The sequence below is a fragment of the Bos taurus genome, chromosome 10, assembly GCF_002263795.3.
Source record: "Bos taurus isolate L1 Dominette 01449 registration number 42190680 breed Hereford chromosome 10, ARS-UCD2.0, whole genome shotgun sequence".
Classification (NCBI taxonomy): domain Eukaryota; kingdom Metazoa; phylum Chordata; class Mammalia; order Artiodactyla; family Bovidae; genus Bos; species Bos taurus.
In genome coordinates this window covers 17,771,160-17,796,140 of record NC_037337.1, presented here as the reverse complement: position 1 = coordinate 17,796,140, position 24,981 = coordinate 17,771,160, and the positions used below count along the sequence as shown (strand labels likewise).

The 24,981-nt window shown below is 38.2% G+C and overlaps 1 protein-coding gene across 4 annotated transcripts in view; it reads right to left on the bottom strand.

Annotated features, from left to right (window-relative positions):
* LRRC49 (leucine rich repeat containing 49) overlaps window positions 1-24,981 on the bottom strand; it is a 157,607-nt gene that overhangs the window by 98,903 nt on the left and 33,723 nt on the right. For all 4 annotated transcript variants that reach the window (XM_005211301.5, XM_005211300.5, NM_001100343.2 and 1 more), the window contains 1 exon segment: window positions 14,357-14,418. In XM_005211301.5, coding sequence (XP_005211358.1) covers window positions 14,357-14,418 — 62 coding nt within the window.

Sequence of the window (24,981 nt, the reverse complement as noted above, 5' to 3'; positions counted from 1 at the left end):
ACATAAAATAAACAACAAGGTCCTACTGCATGGCACAGGGGACCATATTCATCCCTGTGGCTGAATAGGGAATGGAAAAGAATATATGTATACACATACACATACAAACATACACATACACATATGTGTATATATATTCTTTTTCCTGTTCTTTTCCATTATGGGTTATTACAGGATGAATATGAGGAGATATATATACATATATATATATATACACACATGTACATATATATATATATATATATGTATAATGGAGTCATTTGTTGTACACCAAGAACTAACACAATATACTTTAATAAAATTAAAACTATACTTCAATTAAAAAAAAACCCTCAAAGAAAACATTTTGCCAGCATTATCAGGGAAGAAGAGCTCCTTACACCAGAGCGTCTAAGCTGATAAAACTGTGATACGAGGGCTGTGGGCTTTTCCACAGGCAGCAGGGGTGGTTTGTTTTATGTTTATGCTACTCATGTCTTTGAATGTTCTCTGTCATTAGATTGGGGCTTCATTTTCCCCAGATAGGGAGGTCTCAGGTGGCTCAGTGGTAAAGAATCCACCTGCCAGTGCAGGAGTTGCAGGAGATGCCAGTTCAATCCCTAAGTGAAGAAGATCGCCAGGAAAAGGAAATGGCAGCCCACTCCAGTATTCCTGCCCAGAGAAGCCCATGGACAGAGGAGCCTGGCGGGCTACAGTCCACGGGATCACAAAGAGCACACACGCAGGCGTGCTGTCATCAGATTATCTACTTGTAGAAAAAAAAGGCATATATATCTCCTCTTGTCACTACCCACAATGCCTTATTTGATGTTTTATATAGAGAAATGCATAAACAATGTTCTTCAGAAAGCAACTGGGAAGAAATTTTAAAGTCTTTAAATGAAACAGATGGAGGAGATATTTTAATGAAATTGTAGAGGATGAGAAAGAGGAGGATCAGTTATTAGCTACCATGCTCTGGATATCCCTAAGGTAGTCCTACATCCTAAACCCATGCAGCTATAAAAACACTCTCAGGAGGACTTCCCTGATGGTCCAGTGGTTAAAAATCCCCCTTGCAATGCAAGGGACATGGGTTCAATCCCTGGTGGGGGAACTAAGATCCCACATGCCATGGAGCAACTAAGCCTGAGGTCCACCACTACAGAGTCCACGCGCTGCGACCAAAGATCCTGTGCGATGCAACGAAGATCCCACGTGCCCCAACCAAGATCCGACACAGCCAAATAGATGAATACACACTTGAAGAAAACACTCTCATAATCCCTCAAGCAGGTTATTTTGGAGAATCACAAGCCAATATCCTAGAAGTGCAAAACTCCAAACTTCAAAGCTAAGATCAAAGGAACTAGCCAAAAAATATTACTAATTTGGCTTACACTATTCAGTGCTTCCCAGGAGATTCCTCAACTAAGAACTATGATCTTAACATGGGGCCTACAACTGACACTGTCAACTTCTTTTTAAACCATAAGAAGGAAGTCTTGTCAACAAACAATTCCCAGAGACTATTCGGCAGTTGTAAACTACTCGTTAAGATATCTTGGAGTATATAATTAAGCCACTGCGATATCTTTTTAAGTGCCCAGGACAAACAAATCTAACTGGTTCACCTCCCTTCAAGACAGGAATCTAGAAATAACCTCCTTATTTATAGAGAATCCCAACTCCCATACTTGGATATCAGCAAGATTTTTTGAAGGGGAAGATGCCCAAGGCCTGATTGTAAGTTCAGTGCCTATCAAGTTCAGGCAATAATCTTCCTTCCAGCTCAAGCTAGGTTTCACCACATCATAACAGTCAACTTTAATCCTAAAAACGAATATGGAGAAAGCAAATAATTCACCCCATCTCACACACACACACACACACACAATTCATGCAAGGTAAACTCTTACAAGGGGACGTCCATACATAAGAGTCCCAGGCTCTCTTATTTTTCTTTCAGGTCACCCGTCTCCAGGGTGGGAGTGTTTTCTTAAGCTTCATTGTTCCCAAGGAGGGAGGTCTCGGTTTTCCAGTTCTTTGGCCAGTGAGCTGAAAATCTAATCCAGGAGAGATATACTAGGAAGCCTGATTGTAGATGCATACCTAAACTGCATTCTGCTATTTTGTACTCCATTTATCCGACCGCTGTATCTTTCCATTGATTCAAAGCTTAAAGCAGAAGAGAAAGGGTGTGATTAACTATCACCCTTCAAATATCAAAAGTCAACAGCTTCTATAGAAACATACAATTCTTATAAATGTGCTCCTAAATAATTTAACACACCTTTTAGATAACATGTACTTTTCCATAAGAAACAGGAAAATGTATTTTTATTTTGAGAATGACATGATCCTGCACCCTCAGACATGGACTCAAGAATGACTCTATGTAGGCATATTTGGGTATATTAAAAGCATCCCAATAATTTACTCATACATTCATAATGTTCTCTTTTCACTTTAACCCATCACTAAACCTGTGTTCTACTGTTATATCTTTCTCTAGCCAGAATTTTCTGGTTTAACTAGCTTCTTCCTCAATCTCTTCAATAAATATTAGAGTACATTAAATCACAGTTTTTGAAGGAATTTCTATAGGGAGATAAAGTATGTAAAGACACAGCATGGAGATTTCTGGACAAATAACATGATCCTGAAGTGGATTTTTACAATAGATTTTTAGCTCATTTCTAAATGGTTTATTTTAAATATCAGGAAGGCTTTTGACAGCAACTGCACATCTACCAATTCAGGATTAGATTTAAGTCCCTTGTTCTTAGATTCAAAAATACAGTATTGTTAATTTAAGGGAATTTTCATCTTCTATACACTAGACAGATCGCAAAGATGATATACAACATGATAATTTGAAAATACAGTTGAAGGAACTTGCACTTTTGGCTATGGGGTTATCAGACTCAATTTCTCAATGTAAACAACTATAAAACTGACAAAATATTTGAAGCAAGCATTGAACAACAGACAGGATAGATGTGATCCTCAGAGAAGAGAAACACATGAAAGCCACTTTAATCTTGCTTTCTGCCTGGAGGCCCTTCTCAGATCACAGAAAAGGAAGAGGAGTCAAAAAGAGGACACAAGTCTCACTGCGTGGATCAAACAGAGGTCAGAGTTTGGGTCTGCTGAGGCTGCTGGAATCTGGGGCAGAGGGCTGGACAGTGGAGAGTAAGAAGTTGTATAGGGAAGAAACCCCCAAAAATATGCATAGAGGTCTTGGCTGAAATAATATGCGCCAACATAGTGCAGCCCCAGGAAGCCTAGCGAATTATAACCACTGAGGGGCCATGAGGTGAAAGTGTACCTATTAGCGTAGAGAGCTCGGAGACACTGGAGTTCCAACCAAACAGAGACCACGGGGGCACCCAAGCTAAATGGCTGAGGCCCCAGAAATGCTGTGCCTCAGGTGCTGGTCGCTCTATATTGGCAAACAGTGCTCAAATGTTCATATTTCTGCATGGGCAAAGAAAACTGGCACCTGGGCTCAAAGTGATGGCATAGTCAGAGATCTCTCAAGCGACACGGAATTTTATCTCCCACAACTGTGTGTTTACATTCCAAAGGTCATTTGACCAAGAAGCCCTCCCCATCTCTGTCTGTCTGTCTGTCTGTCTCTTGTATGTGTGTGTGTGAGCATGTATCTGTCTGTCTGTCTCTCCCTCCTTCTCTGGAGGGGAAGAGGTGAAGCTATACAAGCAGCTCCTACATGAGCTCCCAAACTAATAATGTTGTATTCCACTCAAGAGCTAGAAACCCTCACCCTGTACATGTGGGAGACAACTGCCCTCATCACATAAACCTGTGAGGAAAAATGCAGCATTGGAAACCAGTGCAAAGATACTCTGCAGATAAATAATTGCTTTGCCTTTGATGGAGAAATCTTGTGTTTTCTGTCAAGATAAAATAAATATAGATGTAAAGCTTATTACTCTACGTGTAGAATAAGATTACTTTAGACCTGCCTGAAAAAATCCTAAAAATAAACCTGAACACAATCTGATTTTCCTGTACGTTAACTACCTTTAAAACAAAATTCAACAACTTTCAAATTAAGACAACAAAACACAGATTCTCAACAATGTAATATTCACAATGCCAATAATGTAATAAAAAGTTACCAGACATGAGAAAGCAAAAAAAACTCAATATATGTGTCAAAAAGGAAAAACAAGTCACTATAAAAGCCTCAGAGATGACACAGCTGTTGGAATATTGGAATTAGTAGACAAGGACTTTAAAATGACTATTATACATATATTTATCAATAAGAGGGCTGTCTTATCTTTGTGTTACATAATTTAGAAACTTCCTGAAACAGTCTTAGTTTTTCTTCAAAACAACACTTAATCTACTCAAATATTCAAAAAGTAACTGCTAAAATCTTAAGTCACTGAGGAAAGCTTTTAGTCTATATCTGTTACAGTTGTTTCTAATAATCCAATTCTACCATAAAATAATTTTAATTTGGCTTCCTTGTTTTAGTTACTTTTTATTATTTTATACCCCAGGGGACAGCCATGCTGAATTAGCTGCAAACTGGGTCCTTAGACAACCAAACAAGATGACATGCTGAAAAGGGCTATTAAAAATTATCTATGAATATTGAAGAACATCAGCTTTAAACTTTGGTTTCTTTTTTTCATTAATTAAAAGAACAATAATTACATGCCTACCATGCGACAGATATGACTGAGACTATAATTAAGTTATAACTGGGCATACATCAAAATAGATATTACAGAACTCAAAGAGGTATGGTATAGATAATAGAAAAAGAAAATAATTCTTCTTGTTTGGGGTTTGTATTTAATTATAAAGGATGAACAAAAGTTACTCCAGAAGATCAAATTTGAAAGTTCTGCAGTTAGGAGTATATACTTGGGGTTTTGGCATGATTGATTTTGACCTTGCTTTTTTCCTAAAATTAACTGACTGGTTTGTTCATTCCTTTCAATATCTGTTTGCTCACCTCTGCTTTATTTTTATTTTTTTAAACAACAGAAATTTACTATCACACAGTTCTGGAGGCTAGAAGTCTGAAATCAAGGTGATGGTAGTGGTGTTGTTTTCTGAGGACTGTGGAGGAAGAATCTGTTCCAGGCCTTTCTTCTTGGCCTATAGATAGCTGTAGATAGCCATCCTTATGTTCACAAGGCAGTCTCCCCGTGTGTGTGTGTGTGTGTGTGTGTGTGTGCGTCTGCTCAGTCATGTTTGACTCTTTGCAACCACATGGACTGTAGCCTGCCCAGGCTCCTCTGTCCATGGGATTCTCCAGGAAAGAATACTGGACTGAGTAGCCATTCCCTTCTCTGGGGGATCTTCCTAACCCAGGGATAGAACATGGGTCTCCTGCATTGCGAGTGGATTCTTTACTGTCTGAGCTACCACGAAGTCCCTCTATACCTGCCTCCAAATTTCATCTTTTTTATAAGAATATCAGTCTTACTAGATTAGAGCCCACTCTAATGTCTTCCTTTTAACTTCACTACCTCTGTAAAGACCATATTTTCAAATAAGGTTGGTTACATACTGAGGTACCAGGGGTTAAGAGATCAACATAGCAATTTGGGTTGGGGTGGGGGAAGGGTGGGGAGGTGGAATGGACATAAAACAGATACATAAACATTTTTGTTTCAAATTTGTACATCTCTTTTCATGAAAACCAAAACACTCTGCTGTACACCTAAAACTAATACAACATTATAAATCAACTGTACTTCAATTAAAACAAAACAAGACAAGATGAAGACAAGAAGGGAATGTTACAGTCACTTACCTTTATTTTAAATGTTTATGTTCACTGTATTTGACATTGCTGTTGCAAAATACTTCAAACGCTTTTTGGAAGTATTTTCTACAAGTTATAAGGAATAGCACCAGGGGAAGTTACTTAACATACTTTAAGTTTATTTCTAAATGCATTTTGGGTTTACTCTACTTATACTTTGAATTTGTAGAACAAAACAAAATAGAAGTCATAAAACACACTGATCTCAATTTACCATGTGTTTCTCAACCTAGAAACAATCACCCAATATAACATACAATCATGAGTAATTTTAAGACCAAAATTCCCCCTTAGCAATATGTACCAAAAATGTCCACAACTTCTAGAACCTTCACATTAGCAAAACCCAAAAGGGCCTTTGACACATCAATACCTTAAAATGTTAATTCACTGCCATGAATAGCTATCAGCCTCTCAACTATGTATGTGTGAACCCAGTATGAGACTCGGTGTGCAAAACAGCCTGCTCACAGTGTCTTAGTTTAATTTTAGTTCAAGAATCCTTCCTTTAAGAAAAACTCACACATACACACATTGAATAAATTATTCTAACACAAAGGAAAATGAAACTTTAAGATTATAATAAGAATTATCCGGGGACTCCCCTGGTAGTCCAGTGGCTAAGACTCCGGCTCCCAATATTGAGACCCCACAGTGTTTTCTAAACTTTTTAAACCCAATTCATGGTGAGAAATATATTTACATTGTAATCCAGTTCCCAAATATCTATAGCAAAATAACATTCATACACAAACACATACAAATGTATACAAAGATACACCCATATATATTAAAACTGCAAACTTCTCATGAGACAGTGTTCACCCTTACAATGTGTGAGAAACTCTCAACATTTTCTATTCTGCTTTTATGGTTCCAGTCTTGAACTAAAATTGACTAGGATCCTTATATGGGTTTTGACTCAAAGTCTGGAAAACACAGATCAGTGGCATTTTTAAGTCAGCTGCACAACTTGCTAAAGATACAAATTCCTGAGCCCCATCTAAAACTACTGAATTAGAAGCCATGGAGGATGGATCCCCAAGCACTGCATTTTAGCAGGCTCTCCAGATGATCCTTAAGCATATTAAAGTTTGAGAACCCTTGAGATCTTTAGGATCTCAACTTGAGATCTATAGGATCATCAGGTGTTATTCAGACAAAGAGAGGTAGAAAAAAATATTATTGCCAGAAGCCATAGTAAATGCAAAGACTAAATGGGCAAGAGAGAGCATGATTATGTTTAAGGAGGTTCAGTGGAACACGGCAAGTTCACAGGGCTCTATGGGGAAACAGTGTGGATGAAGAGGTAGGCATGGTCCAGTCTGCCACCTGCCTCTCCTAGTTGGTTCCATGCCACCTAAAGAACAATATATAAGTATACATTCTTAAAAAGGAAGGAAACTTTTATACATGCTACAACATGGACGAACTTGCAGCCATGAAACTAAATGATGCTTGCTCCTTGGAAGGCAAGCTATGACAAATCTAGATAGCATATTGAAAAGCAAAGACATCACTTTGGAGACAAAAGTCCATACAGTCAAAGCTATGGTTTTTCCAGTAGTCATGTACGGATGTGAAAGTTGGACCATAAAGGCTATGCACTGAAGAATTGATGCTTTCGAATTGTGGTGCTGGAGAAGACTCTCAAAAGTCCCTTGGACTGCAAGGAGATCAAACCAGTCAATCCAAAAGGAAATCAAACCTGAATATACATTGGAAGGACTGATGCTGAAGCTTCAATAATTTGGCCACCTGATGCAAAGAACTGACTCACTGGAAAAGACTGAATCTGGGAAAGATTGAAGGCAGGAAGAGAAGGAGACAAGAGAAGAAGAGATGGTTGGATGGCATCACCGACTCAATGGACATGAATTTGAACAAACTCCAGGCGATAGTGAAGTATAGGGAAGTCTGGCATGCTGCAGTCCATTGGGTCACAGAGTCAAACACGACTTAAGAGACTGAACAGCAACCACATGGATGAACTTTGAGGACATCGTACAAAGTGACGTGCACCAATCACAAAAAGACAAATATTGCATGATTCCACATACATGACATAACTAGAGTAGTCGAAAGTTCAGAGACAGAAAGCAGAACGGTGGTTGCCAGGGCCTTGGGGAGGGAGAACGGTTGTTTAATGGGTGTAACGTTTCAGTTTTGCCAGATGAAAAGAGTTCTGTGCAATACAAGACTGACTGCACAAGGGTGTAGGTGTATTTATTAACACCACTCTATCGTGTGCTTTAAAATGGTTAGGATGGTACTTCTATGAGTATTTTACCACAATTTAAAAAATAATACCTGAGACTAAGAGTCCTGAGTTGACACTTGACCTTGACTAGTATTTGACTCTTTTCCCAGGGATACGAACGTCTCCTTATTTCTGGGAGCAGTAGCAACCATTCCCTTTTAGGCAAGGAAAACACTCAAATTATAAATGTGTCTTCTTTTTCTTTTTTTTTAAAGAAAAAAGCTTGTTAAAACTTTCTACATTGGAGATTGAAAGAAAGGAGACAGGAAAGAATCAATTATACCTCAACTTGGTAATGAAGAGCAGAGCTCTGTGCAGCCTCAGTGGAAAGGAGATGAAACACCCTGGGTTTTGCCTACAGATCATAAACTACCTCTGGGTGGTAGTACATATTTATCCCTGACAAATATTTTTGTCTAGAAGCTTTTTCTTGTGAAGGGAAATTTTATATAAAATAGTAATCTGCTAGTTAACAAATATTCTTATTTGGGGGTGCCATAACTCAATGGTTCCCAGATCTAGCATCAAGCTGAACAGCAGAATTCTCTGAGAAGCCTTAAAAAAATACAGATCCTTGGCCTCACTCCAGATTTACTGGAGCAGGTTACCCAGCAGTGAACTTAAGGCCTACGTGTTTTTAAAGCTGCCAAGGATATTTTTATGGGTGGCCTTTTGGGGGCAAATCACTCAAAGTAAGGACAGCTATGACAATGGCCGCTTGGTGTGTGATCTGACCTCTCTCTACCCTCTCAAAACCTCTCTGAAACGACTGAATATAAAAGTAGGAAAATATCCTTAGCAATACTAGAAAACCAGAAAAAGTTCCATCACCAGACCAGAACACTAAGGAATTTCTGGAAGATATAAAGCAGATGGAATCAGTAAAACCCCAAATTGCTAAAGAGCCTGAAATGAAGAGTATCTCTGCTAAGTAAATGCTACCGGCAGAACCTCAGAATACTCCCCAGAATAAGTGTGGCCAGCAGATGTGGGTCAGCTGTCCAGTAAGTACTGGAGGGCTTGGTAGCAATTTGCTAGCCTCCTACCCTCAAAAAGGCTGACTCCTGAATTGTCTTCAGGTTGAAAATGATGAGAGAAGAAGGGCTGTGCTTTGGGAAAGTGCAACTGGCCCAAGATGTAAAAGGAGCCCCCATTCCCAGAGGGCAAGTTTCTTGTGAACATCATAAAGCAAAGTCCAACTGGTTGGATAGCCTTCCTCCTCCCTCCTACATCCTCCACAGACAGAGATCTTATAACTTGCATTCACAGCGACATTTCTAAATTATGCGAAGGAAACAAATTCATGTATATCCTCATATATAAACAAGAACAAAAAATCACAGAACAAATGAATGGATGAAAGAAAGTATTTTGTTTAATTTAAAGAACAAGTGTAGGTAATGGAGAAAAATAAATTCTAGAAATTAAAAAAAAAACTTTATCTCATAGAATAAGCCATTAGAGGGACTTCCTGGTGGTCCAATGGCTAAGACTCTGTGCTCCCAGTGCAGGGGACCAAGGTTTGATCCCTGATGAGGGAAGTAGCTCCCACGTCCTGCAACTAAAAAGATTCTGCATGTGGCAACGAAGATCCCACATGCCACAACTAAGACCTAACACAGTCAAATAAATAAATAATTTTTTAAAAAGAATCAGATCAGATCAGTCGCTCATTCGTGTCCAACTCTTTGCGACCCCATGAATCGCAGAACGTCAGGCCTCCCTGTCCATCACCAACTCCCAGAATTCACTCAGACTCACGTCCATCGAGTCAGTGGTGCCATCCAGCCATCTCATCCTCTGTCGTCCCCTTCTCCTCCTGCCCTCAATCTCTCCCAGCATCAGAGTCTTTTCCAATGAGTCAACTCTTCGCATGAGGTGGCCAAAGTACTGGAGTTTCAGCTTTAGCATCACTCCTTCCAAAGAAATCCCAAGGCTGATCTTCAGAATGGACTGGTTGGATCTCCTTGCAGTCCAAGGGACTCTCAAGAGTCTTCTCCAACGCCACAGTTCAAAAGCATCAATTCTTCGGCGTTCAGCCTTCTTCACAGTCCAACTCTTGCATCCATACATGACCACTGGAAAAACCATAGCCTTGACTAGATGAACCTTTGTTGGCAAAGTAATGTCTCTGCTTTTGAATATGCTATCTAGGTTGGTCATAACTTTTCTTCCAAGGAGTAAGCGTCTTTTAATTTCATGGCTGCAGTCACCATCTGCAGTGATTTTGGAGCCCAGAAAAATAAAGTCTGACACTGTTTCCACTGTTTCCCCATCTATTTCCCATGAAGTGATGGGACCGGATGCCATGATCTTCGTTTTCTGAATGTTTAGTTTTAAGCCAACTTTTTCACTCTCCACTTTCACTTTCATCAAGAGGCTTTTTAGTTCCTCTTCACTTTCTGCCATAAGGGTGGTGTCATCTGCATATCTGAGGTTATTGATATTTCTCCTGGCAGCCATTACAAAAAATGCAGACTACTTGGAGATTAAGATTATGAGAGCCAAGAAAAAGAAAACAAATCAAGCAGACAATAGCACCTCAGAAGAGCTGAATAATGGAATGAACACGTCTGAAGAACGAACTAGATACAACTGACTCTCTTGATTAGCCACAGAATATTTCCTTCAAGGTGATCATCACAGAGTGTACTTTGGCAGGTCCCTCCAGCATTCCATGGGCTGGAGGAAGACTTGGAGCTAGTTGGGAGGAGAAGAGGGCAAACATCTCACTGCAGGTTCCCAGAGGGTAGGCCTAGTGAGTCCACTCTGAGCCTTCTACATCTACTTCGGCTAGGTTGTACCCTTACCTGGAATGTCCAAGGACTATTCACTTTACTGAGGTCTACTCCACTTAGAGCTCAGCCCAGGGACCATCTCCCTCTGGGAAGTTTTCCTTGACCTCCCTTCTCTACACTGATTTACATTTTCTAGTGTATCTACGGAGAAGGCAATGGCACCCCACTCCAGTACTTTTGCCTAGAAATCCCATGGACGGAGGAGCCTGGTAGGCTGCAGTCCATGGGGTCACTAGAGTTGGACACAACTGAGCGACTTCACTTTCACTTTTCACTTTCATGCATTGGAGAAGGAAATGGCAACCCACTCCAGTGTTCTTGCCTGGAGAATCCCAGGGACGGGGGAGCCTGGTGGGCTGCCATCTATGGGGTCGCACAGAGTCGGACACCACTGAAGCGACTTAGCAGTATATCTACATTTGACCACAGCTAAGTTTAACTCACTGTATTATAATTACCTATTTGTGTTTCTGTCTTCCTCGTGCTCTGAGGGATATTTTAACAGGAGGCATCACTTCTATTCAGATACACAGATGTGGATATGTCATTCATTCTCTTAATGTATCTTGTATGCCTACTAGAAGAACTAAGTGCCTGTTCTAATATCTACAGGAAAACATACAAAAATGGTCCTGTCTACCAAGGCCATGGTCAACCCATCATTAAATATAGGTACCTATCTACCCCAAGGTGGAGCTCTCTGAATTCAGTTAGGGTGCTATCACATTCTGGAACTTTCTGAATTTCCACCAGGTAATAGTTTATGTAAATGGGCCTCTAAGAATCCAACAACTTGGTCAAAATCTAGGAAGCCTTACTACATTAACAGTCAATTCATTTTTGTCTCCCCAAAATGGATACACGGTTGGATATTTCACTGGGTGATATTTGAAAGTTATCCAGAGAAAGTCCTAAAAGGTACTTTCACCTATATACTGCTATTTCTGCTCTTCTTGTATGTTACTCCTCAACCACTGAATTGCAAATTATGCAACTCTGTCATGCCAGGACTGTAGCAGGGTATGAAAGGACACCACAATTAACACTACAGATCATCTACCATCCCAGTCAACTGAAATATTTGTGTCTTGAATAAAACTCACAGAAATGTGAAAAGGGCTTTCACTCTCTAATTCCTCCTGTCCCCTGCCCAAGAGCCAATATATTCTCTATATCATCTCTTGGATTACATGCATCAACAGGAACAAAGCAGAAAATAGAAAATGTACTTGACCTGAAAAGCAGGTCATCTGGAAATACTAGAGAAAGGTAAAGAGCTAAGCCTTTGCAGAAACACAAAAAAAGCAATCAGTAAGAATACTAAAACCCTTCCTTCTATTCCAATTTCTCAATAAATCCCACTTTTAATAAAAAGTCATAAGTATTAATCCCACTAATCATATATTTATTTCGTTGAGTAGGTAAAACTCCTTTTCAGGTTGGGAAGAAAATTCCCTAAATACAGACATTTAAGATCAACTCCCTACAGAGCCAGGAGTTTAGAAGTTGAGGTATCCAGAGGAAGTGGGCACGTCATAACCCCCATACACCCAAATTTATAATCTCTTTTTAAATTATTCCCCATAAACAAGACAAGAGCAAAAGTAATAAGTTCTACCGCATCACTTCATGGGAAATAGATGGGGAAACAGTGGAGACAGTGTCAGACTTTATTTTTTTGGGCTCCAAAGTCACTGCAGATGGTGACTGCAGCATGAAGTTAAAAGACGCTTACTCCTTGGAAGAAAAGTTATGACCAACCTAGATAGCATATTCAAAAGCAGAGACATTACTTTGCCAATAAAGGTCCATCTGGTCAAGGCTATAGTTTTTCCTGTGGTCATGTATGGATGTGAGAGTTGGACTGTGAAGAAGGCTGAGCGCTGAAGAATTGATGCTTTTGAACTGTGGCGTTGGAGAAGACTCTTGAGAGTCCCCTGGACTGCAAGGAGATCCAACCAGTCCATTCTGAAGGAGATCAGCCCTGGGATTTCTTTGAAGGGAATGATGCTGAAGCTGAAATTCCAGTATTTTGGCCACCTCATGCGAAGAGTTGACTCATTGGAAAAGACTCTGATGCTGGGAGGGATTGGGGGCAGGAGGAGAAGGGGACGACAGAGGATGAGATGGCTGGATGGCATCACCGACTCAATGGACGTGAGTCTGAGTGAACTCCAGGAGTTGGTGATGGACAGGGAGGCCTGGCGTGCTGCGATTCATGGGATCGCGAAGAGTCGGACGTGACTGAGCGACTGAACTGAACTGAACTGAAGGGTTTGCCGCACCTTCAGAAGCTAATATTGTGAGACGTGAGAAACAACACATTTTAAAAATGAGACACTATCTTCTCAAAACAATTGTTAACAGTCTTTAGGTAGAAACTCCTTAAAGAAAATTGAGTGCTCCTTCCATTGCCATTAAAAATAAATTCTACTCTTCCAACAAGATGGGAAGGCAGCTGGAACAGGATTCAACATAAACTGAAGAGGACATTAAAAGTATTTCAGAAAACTTTGTATTTCCACACAAAGAAAAAAAAGAAAATGATTAAGGGTGTTTTCTTTGAAATAATGCCTACATGCAAAATTCACCATCTAGACTTAAGCACTACCTTTTAGAGATATAGTACAGGGATGGGGGCTAACATAGGAAAAAGGCAGAAACAGAAAATGTGCAAAAGCTCAACCGGTTTTTAATAATCAGAAGCACAGACCTAGAACTCAGGAAGAGATATGTCCTCAATTCTTTTATACTTAGTTCTTATCCTTCTATAAAAGTACATTCAGAGAACAGTCTTGAAGTGAAACTAAAGAACTGAGGGGCAAGGGAGAAGAGAAGAAGGAGAGTCAGGGAAGGGTGGCTACTCATTCTGCATTGAAAAGTCTGACTGCCTGTCTCAGCTCCAGTTCTGAAATCTTCCACACTGACACTGAATGAGACATCATCACAACAGAAAGGATGATATGCTTCAAACCTTTACAAAACAACATTTAGACATTTATATATTTGAATATACAGTGTTTAGCTGCATTAGTTCTCCAAGTAGGGATACCAAGTTAGAAGTTATGGCCTAATTAGCAAGTGGCTTAGTGACAAGTATAACCTGCTATATCAAAATTGCTCAGTAGCTACACAGATTGTAGATGATAATTTATGAAAGAAATTCTAATTCAACTGATTAGTGCAGTAAGTGTCAAACAAAGGACAGCAGAATATATGTTGACATTTCCACATACGTGTTTTACAAAGAAGCAACTCTAAACTATAACTATAAAGAGCACATACTATACTAAACCAGTCATCATTTTAGCATCAGAAGCGCTAATAAACACAAGAGCTTTGATTTTGCACAGAGAACTTTGTCACAGATGGCCCTGTCATTTTCCAGTTGAAAATCGTACATGTCAATAGAAATACTCCTAAGTATTTACAATCTTAATTTAAAGCATTAGAATCCACACAATCAAATTATTAATAAATGACAAGTTGGGAGTTTCCACTTACGTAGATATATTGTTGAAGCTGAGAAACAGACGTTGGAGGCAGGGCAAATTATCCACATCTCTCTAGAAGGAAACAGAAAGCAAAAATCTATCAGCTGAAAGGAAAAAAAAAATATTATAAAATGTCTTCTTGTTCAGCTGTTGAAATACATAGCCATTGCTAGTTACTGCAACCTTGCTAGACCACTGAATGCTACTGGGCATTGAGCTCCATTCTTCTCCACTGCAGATTAAATGGGAGGGTTTTAGTACATCCGCAGAACAAGCTGCACCACTCGCAAGGTAGAAAGCACTGAGGAGAACAGAGGGAGCTGCTGCTGCTGCTGCTAGCCTCTTCAAGCATGCTTTTGGGAAAGGAGCCAAAGTGCTACTTCAGCCTTTCAACTGTAGCACAAATACAGTATGATCAACCATTTGTTAAAAATCACTTGGAAAAGAATCTGTTCAAACACTTTAAATTTTAAATTTATGCAATCAGCTTTCCAAACAGTACTGAGAATTTCAAAGCCATTCACCTCACTATTCTCAAACCCACAGAAATACACCACTCAGTTGCAGATGAATCAATACACTGACAATGCCCCCATAATGCTAAAAGGAGATCATCATAACTGTCAATGAAGGGTACTGGAAGGGCAATTTCCATCTAAGCAAGAATCCAAGGTTCTCACAATTGGAAATCTATGCTGTTCTGCTTAGGTGCAGCACTCCTGAGCAAAACACTGCTGTTTAAATACAGTTACCATCAGCAAACATTGAAATGTTTTGGCCCAAATGATTTTTTACTAATTTTATTAAAAGACACAAACCTTCTGAAAAGTCTGACATATTCTGGAATACCAGAATCTTAAGAGGAAGCTTAGTAATTACCTAGTCCATAATCTCATTGTTCACATGGGAAAAAGTGAAACAGTTGAGGCTGTGGCAGGGGCAGCATGGGAGAGGGGTGGAAAGGTGACCAAGATACATATTGTCATACACACAGAAGCCAAAATAGGACATGATTCCAGTTATTCTGACTTCAGTGGTCTGCTCTTTACAATACTACACACACTGGTACTTCTAATATTAAATATTTTTCACTTTTATTATTTACAATAATTTCTAGTTATATCCAATTGAATGATGCTAATGTAAAAATGTACATTTTACATAAATTGTGACCAATATTTAAACCCAATCAAAACTTGTCTTACTCTTTCCGTAAGTCATCATCTTTCTTCCTCCCCAACTTTCCTTCCTCCCTTTTAAAAATACCATTTCCAAGACTGAATAAAAATGTAGGCAATGCATCAAAATTACAGACAAGTTCAGCTTTTCCAAAAAGTCATTTATTTATTTTTAAAAACTTGTTATACAAAGAAAATATAAAAGTGATAGAACTGTGGCAGAGCCACGTCTCATTGATTTTTTAGAGGACACAGGAGAAATAAATCTGGCTGAAGACATTTCCCATATAGTTTTCAGGGCTGTAATTTCCAAAAGGAAAGGATAGCTTGCTTCCTATCTGGTCTCCGGAAGTTTAGAGTTACAGTCAGATTGAAAGCCTGTCTGAGGAATCTCTTCTCTTAAATTCTTCCTGGAATCTAAGGGAGATATTTCTGGGCATAAGCATTGTTTGCTGACATCTAACTAGGACAAAACTGAGAAGCAGTAGCCTGAATCTCCTTTGGATCAAGGCATCTTTAAAAAAAAAAAAAAACATTTGCTTTTTTCTGTGCGGTCACTCTCACAAACATGGAGAACGTTCCTAAAACCCAGTGGGCTTCTTTAAGAAGTAGGAAAGTACAAATCCCACAGAGTGACAGTACAAAAAGGGCAAGGATTCTCCGAATGCCCGAGGAAGAGGCATTACGACAGGAAGCGGAGTGGCCACGGTGGGCACACTAAACCAGTTTTCCGGAAAAAGACTAAAACTACAACGAGGTTGTACTGAGGCCTGACTGCATCGAGCCTAACTGCAGATTTAAGAGAATGAGATGCGAGCATTTTGAACTGAGAGGAGATAAGAGGAGAAAGAACAAGTGATCCAGTTCTGAACTCCATATTTTGTTTCATTATGAAGACAATAAAAATTGGAGACTGTTTGCTTCATTTAGTTGCGATTGGTTTTTGGAAGGGAAATAAACTAGTGCCATCCATTTTTTAAGAAACAGTCTTCTTTTGGGGCCCCAGCCTACCACCATCAAAGACTGCAAACACACAGACACACATTTCAAGACAGTTTTTTTACTATTAAAATATAAACTCAAATTACATCAGGCTATAAATTGTGAGAAAAGGGCTTTTTAAGTTTATTTGATTATAATGTTTTATATTTATTTTCATTTAAGAAGCAAAATTTTACCAGAAGTTTTTATCAAATTTTCAAAATGATTAACTCTCATCTGATAGAGGTATAAAAAGTATTCACAAGTTGAAAAGTTAAAAATCAGAATTCAACAACATATACCCCAAAATCATTTTAGGAGATAGCCTTTCCAGAACTTTAAAAAGCAAAATAATTACCCACAATCATTGTTGTTGTTCCAAACTTCATTCCTATAAGAAAACTATAACTTTAATTTTTCTAGCAACTCTAAGATATACTCTGTAATGAATTTCTAGCATTATAATAGACAAAAAGAAATATTCTATTTATATCAATTATCATGCATGAGTTATTTACAGAAGAAAAAAAAAAAAAAGACTGCTGAAAGTTACCAGAAGATGGTTGCTCTAATATGAGAGTGAACCAAAGATGTAGATACATAAGATCCAGGAAGTCAATTCACTATTGGAGAGACACAAGAGAAACTCAAGGATGTCATCTCCATAGCAGGCCTAAGGGCAACCAATCTACATTAGAGACAGAGGACAAAGGGCTAGAAAGGGTATCTTCGAAGACAGAAAATGAAACAGATATACTTGAGATCTTTGCCCATATAGAGAAGAATTTTAGAGTTCTGTTGGGGAGTTTGGACCTTCAGTTAATGGAGAAGTTATTAATGCCAGAGAAAACAAAAGTTTAGTATCATGGTCCAACATTCACTTTGAAAAGCTCATCTTGTTCTGCCAGACAATCCTAACCTGAAAATCCGAAATCTGTTAGTTGCTCAGTTGTGTCCGATTCTTTGCAACCCTATGGACTGTACCCCACCAGGCTTCTCTGTCCACAGAATTTTCCAGGCAAGAATACTAGAGTGGGTTGCCATTTCCTTCACCAGGGAATCTTCCTGACCCAGGGATTGAACCTGGGTCTCCTGCACTGCATGCAGATTCTTTACCATCTGAGCCACCAGTGGGTAACCTATTATGTCATAAATTCATCAATCTGAAGCCAGTGCACTGAAAGACCCACCTTAAACAAGACCCCCAAGAAATCTCAAAAATACATATCCTGACTTGGTCCTTAAAATATGACTAAGACTGTGTCAAGAAAATGTGCTCTTCCTGTCAGGAAGTAATAATCTCAACTTTTCTTTATCAGCAGGTTGTTCTGGTGTTACACTGGGGAACCAGCACTCAACAATCTGCATATAATTATTTTGGAATAATGAGGAAAGCTAAAATAGGGGTTACAGATAATTTAAGAAAGCTAAATAAATCCTTATAATGTTGAGAAAAAGTCAGCACATTTATTTCACTGTCAAGTATCAAATCCTCCCAGAAATTCTTTTCTGGAGGTAACTATTTCACAGGCACTGAAACTATTCCAAAGGGGCAATAACATACCTAAGATGAGAAAAAGAAGATGAAATATTTACATACAGGGGAAGATTTACAGTTCATCTGTTAACCTCTTAATATCAAATTTATTATATTTAACAAAACACACTTCTGGGAATCACATTCGAAATATGTTTTGAAGTTAAGACACAAAACCATTTTACAGATTTTTAAAAATATATTCTTTAAAAATAGACTTTAAAAATTATTTACTATATGGTTATTGAGAAGAATATAATTCTTTATTTTTCAAGAGAATAATGACCTGCCAATTTAGAAGCATGTTTGTCCTACCCAGCTCAGATGCTGTTTTCCATATTCCTAAACTTCACAAAAGAACTAAATGATTCAGCAATTTGACCCTGTATAGAACATCTATTACTGGAGCTATTTTTAGAGCAGCCTCCTGCAGGGGAATAAGGAAGAAGGGTGAAGAGACGGAGGGTTTGGCATACAGCAAGGAGAACAAAGATGACTGTAATAAAATTACAGCAGTTCTCATTTTGTTACCTATTCTGTGACACAAAAAAGTCAGTGTTAAAATATGTAGGGGTAATTATCTTCATTTTGAGAACTAAAAACAAAGCACTGAATAAGCTTGAAAAAAAAAAAACAAAGAAAAAAGTGTTCCTTTTTATAAAAAGGTTTGTAAATTCTAAAATGACTTACTATGGCCATCACTGTAATACAGACACATATTATATGAGGAATAATATGTGTAAGCCATCATATTAACAACTCAAGTCATATTTTTATATACCATGAAAAAAAGTCTATTACCTGCCTCTATTATCCAAAAGCAGTAATATCCATATTTACTTTTTACATTTATTTATGACATATTACCTGGCAATTATCAGTCAACCTAGCTGCAAGCTGCTCTTTCAGTCTGATTTATTTCTATACACTGTTGTAATCCCCTGAAAATAAAAAGGAACTGAAAACCAGACTAATAAGCAGGAAATGACACTCTGACTACAGAGATTTTCAGTCTTTATAATCTAAGAGAGCTAGATATAACCTCTATGAGGAGAAATAGAAAAAGCCTCAATTTCACAATCACAGGCCTTTCCACACTTGAATTTCTAGTTCAAATTTACATCACATGCTTGATCTAACAAAAAAGAAAGTGTTAGTTGCTCAGTTGTGTCTGATTCTTTGTGACCCCATGGACTGCAGCTCACCAGGGTCCTCTGTCCATGGGATTCTCCAGACAAGAGTACTGGAATGGGTAGCCATTACCTTCTCTGGAGATCTTCCAGACAAGGGATGGAATCCAGCTCTCTTACACTGCAGGCAGATTCTTTACCATTTGAGGCACTAGGGAAACCCAAGATTCCTCATAAAAAATGGCCCCTGACATTCTTACCCTTACCACTACAGGCAAAACTCACTAGAGAGACACAAACTCAAGTCAGACTGTACAGCGTGTGTGTGTGTGTGTGTGTGTGTGTGTGTGTGTGTGTGTGTGCACATGCACGTGCACTCTCAGTCGCTCGGTTGCCAGTTGTGCCTTAGTCTTTGCAGCCCCGTGGACTGTAGACTGCCAGGCTCCTCGGTCCATGGAATTTTCCAGGCAACAATACTGGAGTGGGTTGTCATGCCCTACTCCAGGTGATCATTCGAATCCAGGGATCAAACCAGTGTCTCTTGCATCTCCTGTATTGGCAGGTGGTTCTTTACCACTAGCGCTACTTGGGAAGCCTTATTGCATTTTCACAATGCAGTAATGAAAAAAACTACTATGAGCAATAGTAAGCATAAATTTTAGGCAATAAATGTAGAATTACCAAAAAACTAAGAAAATATAATAACTTGATAAAGACTATGGAATGTCTATGTTTAAAATTATTAGATAAATAAAATAAATCAAAACATGAGAAATTGGGCATTTATTTTTTGAAATTCATGCAGAAATTCTAGAAATAAAAAATTATGGTCATTACTAAAAATTCAATGGATGGACTGAAAATCAGATTAGACAAAACTAAAGAGAAGGTTAGTGAACTGGAAGAAACATTAAAGAAATAAAAATCATGCACAAATTTAGCAGAGAAAAGTAAGAATGATGGAAATTTTAAGAAACAAAGAATAGAACAAGAAGGTCCATACCATTGTCTAGCAGGTGCTGAAGAAGCAGAAAATGGAAGAGATCAATATTTGAAATATAAAGCCTCAGAATATTCCCGCCCCCATAATTAGTCAAAGAAATGAATCCACAGATTCATAAAACATAGATATTGGGTATGTTAATAAAATTATCATATTTAATAAAATCTAAGATATCCGATGATTATTTTATGTAAACCTGGTGAAAATAAACTTATGATTAACCAATAAAATATCACTTTGAATTTTTATTTCATTATTACCAAACGAGTTCTTTTAATTTACTTAACCATATTTTTTAAAACCAAATGTCATTTCTTTACACATAAAAATTAGGCAAAATAAATTTGTTAAATTAATGATCTCCCCAAATATCTCCATGTATAAAGCTAAAATAGTTAGACAGTATAGTCTTGGCATAATGGTAGACAAATAGATGGAACAGAATAGAAGGTTCAGAGAAAGACTCATTTGACTATAACTCAATTTTGAAAAAGAAACCAGTTTAATTAAATGGTGGAAAACAAGTCCATTTGAATAACGGTGATGGAGAAAACAGACATTTCTATTTGGGAAAAATGAGTCATGACCCCTACATCTCACACCGTGTGTGTGTGTGTGTGTGTGTGTGGTCACTCAGTTGCATCCGACTCTCTGTGACCCCATGGACTATAACCCACCAGGCTCCTCTGTCCATGGGATTTCCCAAGCAAGAATACCTGAGTGGGCTGTCATCTCACACCATACACAAAACTTAATTAAAGGTGGATCACAAACCTAAAATGAAAGGTAAAAAGTATAAGCCTTCTGGAAGATAACAGAGGAGAACATATCTATGATATCTGGATAAGCAAAGACTTCCCAGACAAGACAAAAAAAGACACTAATGATAAAAAGAAAACAAATTGATAAACTGTATGTCACTAAGACTTAAAGTTTCTACAAGTTGAAAATATTGTTAAGAAAGCAAAAAGGAAGCCATGCAGAAAATGCATTCAATATATAAATGAAATAAAGGGCTGAATCTAGAATGAAGATCTACCATACTCACTGATAAAAACATTATATTTTTTAATGGGCAAAAGACATGAACTGATACTTCACAAAAGGATATACCAGAATAGCTAATAGGTACCTACTGTCCATGAGTTATCATTTAGTCTGAATAACTGCAAGTAAAACTACAGTGAGACTGTAACACAGCTTTGTCAAAGGCAGTTATCTTCCTTTTAAGTATCTGACTGTTAATTAGCAAAATCGTGTGGAGTTAGAGTCATTCCTCCAATGAAAAGCATATTTCACTAATATTAAATTTGTTTTTGCTATTCTATTTCCATGTTTTTTGGAATAATGTTTGATTTCAATTCTAAATTATGCTATAAAATTTTAAAATACATTTTGCAGAGTAATTAAACTCCACACATGTAATACCAACAACTGAAGTGATAATAATATAAACAGTTATCAAAGTCAAATTCCCTGGGGGTTCTCAGTTCTTTAGCCAGATCCCCAGGTTGGGAAACCTGTTGTAGACCCTAGAACTTTTGCAACAGTGTGAGAACTTCTTTGTGTATAATTGTTCTCAAGTTTGTGGGTCACCTGCTCAGCAGCTCTATACTAGAGCTAATGGTGGCCTCCTGAAAGCTAGTGGAGGTGATGGAATCCAGTTGAGCTATTTCAAATCCTAAAAGATGATGCTGTGAAAGTACTGCACTCAATACGCCAGCAAATTTGGAAAACTCATCAGTGGCCACAGGACTGGAAAAGGTCAGTTTTCATTCCAATCCCAAAGAAAGGCAATGCCAAAGAATGTTCAAACTACCGCACAATTGCACTCATTTCACACGCTAGCAAAGTAATGCTCAATATTCTCCAAGCTAGGCTTCAACAGTACGTGAACCAAAAACTTCCAGATGTTCAAGCTGGATTTAGAAAAGGCAAAGGAACCAGAGATCAAATCGCCAACATCTGTTGTATCATAGAAAAAGCAAGAGAATTTAGACAAACATCTATTTCTGCTTCATTGACTATGCTCAAGTTTTTGATTGTATGGATCACAACAAACTGTGGAAAATTCTTCAAGAGATGGGAATATCAGACCACCTGACCTGCCTCCTGAGAAACCTGTATGCAGGTCAAGAAGCACAGTTAGAACCGAACATGGAATAACAACTGGTTCCAAACTGGGAAAGGAGTACATCAACGCTGTGTATTGTCACCCTGCTTATTTAACTTATATGCACAGTCCATCATGTGAAATGCTGGGCCAGACAAAGCACAAGCTGGAATCAAGATTGCCAGGAGAAATATCAATAACTTCAGATATGCAGATGACACCACCAGAAAGCAAAGAGCAATTAAAGAGCCTCTTGATGAAGGTGAAAGAGAAGAGTGAAAAAAGATAGATTTAGAAAAGGCAAAGGAACCAGAGATCAAATTGCCAACATCCACTGGATCATCAAAAAAGCAAGAGAGTTCCAGAAAACATCTACTTCTGCTTTATTCACTATGCCAAAGCCTTTGTGTGGATCACAGCAAACTGTGGAAAATTCTTAAAGAGAAGGGAATACCAGACCATCTGATCTGCCTCCTGAGAAATCTGTATGCAGGTCAAGAAGCAACAGTTAGAACTGGACATGGGACAATAGACTGGTTCCAAATTGAGAAAGGAGTACGTCAAGGCTTCATATTGTCACCCTGCTTATTTAACTTATATGCAGAGTACATCATGAGAAACGCTGGGCTGGAAGAAGCACAAGCTGAAATTAAGATTGCTGGGAGAAATATCAATAACCTCAGATATGCAGATGACACCACCCTTATGGCAGAAAGTGAAGAACTAAAGAGCCTCTTGATGAAGGTGAAAGAGGAGAGTGAAAAAGTTGGCTTAAAACTAAACATGCAGAAAACTAAGATCATGGCATCTGATCCCACCACTTCATGGCAAATAGGTGGGGAAACAGTGGAAACAGTGGCAGATTTTATTTTGGGGGGCTCCAAAATCTCTGCAGATGGTGACTGTACCTGTGAAATTAAAAGACACTTGCTTCTTGGAAGAAAAGTTATGACATAGACAGCATACTCAAAAGCAGAGACATTGCTTTGCCAACAAAGGTCTGTCTAGTCAAAGCTATGGTTTTTCCAGTAGTCATGTATGGATGTGAGAGTTGGACTATAAAGAAAGCTGAGCTCAGAAGAACTGATGCTTTTGAACTGCGGTGTTGGAAAAGACTCTTGAGAGTCCCTCGGACTGCAAGGAGATCCAACCAGTCCATCCTAAAGGAAATCAGTCCTGAATATTCATTGGAAGAACTGATGCTGAAGCTGCAACTCCAATACTTTGGCCACCTGATGTGAAGAACTTACTTACTGGGAAAAACCCTGATGCTGGGAAAGATTGAAGGCAGAAGAAGAAGGGGATGACAGAGGATTAGATGGCTGGATGGCATCACTGACTCAATGGTCACGAGTTTGAGTGAACTCTGGGAGTTGGTGATGGACAGGGAGGCCTGGTGTGCTGTAGTCCATGAGGTCACAGAGTCGGACATGACTGAAAGACTGAAGTGAACTGAACTGATGTAGATTGTAACATATATTCAGATTTCAGATTTGTTGAAATATAGAAAAATACATGCCTCAATTTGGTCAAATATAGTAGTTCCCTATCTATATAGATCATAGTGAGTCTGAAAGACTTCAAGAAGAAATCTTATAATCTTAAAACAAACAGAGGAAGTAAAAGACTACCAACAAAAAGTGATTGATGACAGTTTAATTACAATAATAGAAAACTGAAGACAAGGGAATATGCACTTCAAAACATCCAGGAGAAAAACAACTGTCAACCAAATCCAGAATCAGTCATGAGTAAAAGCAAAATAAACAAGTTACCAAACAGAAACTGAGAAAGCTTACTACCACCATAGCCGTCTTAAAGGAACTTTATCTAAGTTAAATACTTTGGGAAGAGTGGTAAAGCCAAACAAGTATATGGCTGAATCCAAATAAACACTGACTAAAAACACAGCAATTAAAATATATAAATTGGATGGTTAAAAAAAAAGGAAATACTAGGCAACGAAAGCATGCAAAATGAGAGGGGTTTACTGGATTCAATGATTCTAAGGTCCTTTTTTGAGAAGAAGGTAGGGACGTGTACTTGACTATAATTTAAGTCAACTGTGTATTTTAAAATGCAATAGTAACCATTAATGTAAAGAAGAACAGAGAAAACTCTATCAACTGGAAATCTTACACAAGAAGAAAAACAGAAAGTTTGAAATAATATCAAATTGATGAACGGAAATGTATGTAATCACAATTAGTATAACAGACAAACATCTGATCAGAAGACAGATTCTCAGATTGTAAATTTAAAAATGAATTGTGCATTTGACCTACGCATATGTGGATATTTAATTTGCTAAAAGAAGATAATGCCAAGGGGAGAGGGAAGAACAAAAAGAATTTACTTTTCAAAAAATGTGCTAGGACAACTGGTAATCCATATGAGAAAAAAAAAAATGAAATTGGATTTCAGTGGCACATCACAAGCAAAAATCAATGCTAAATAGATGAAACACCCCCATGTGAAGAACAACTTTAAAACTCTTGCAAGACAACATAGAAAAATATCTTTATGTCCTCAGCCTATAAAAAAGGATTTTTCAAACAAAAAGAAGAAACAATAAAGGAAACTACTGATTTTTACTTCTGTTTCTCAAAGACAGCAGAAAGAAAAGAAATACTACTGATCAACAGGAAACTGCAGCCATGAAATTAAAAGACGCTTACTCCTTGGAAGGAAAG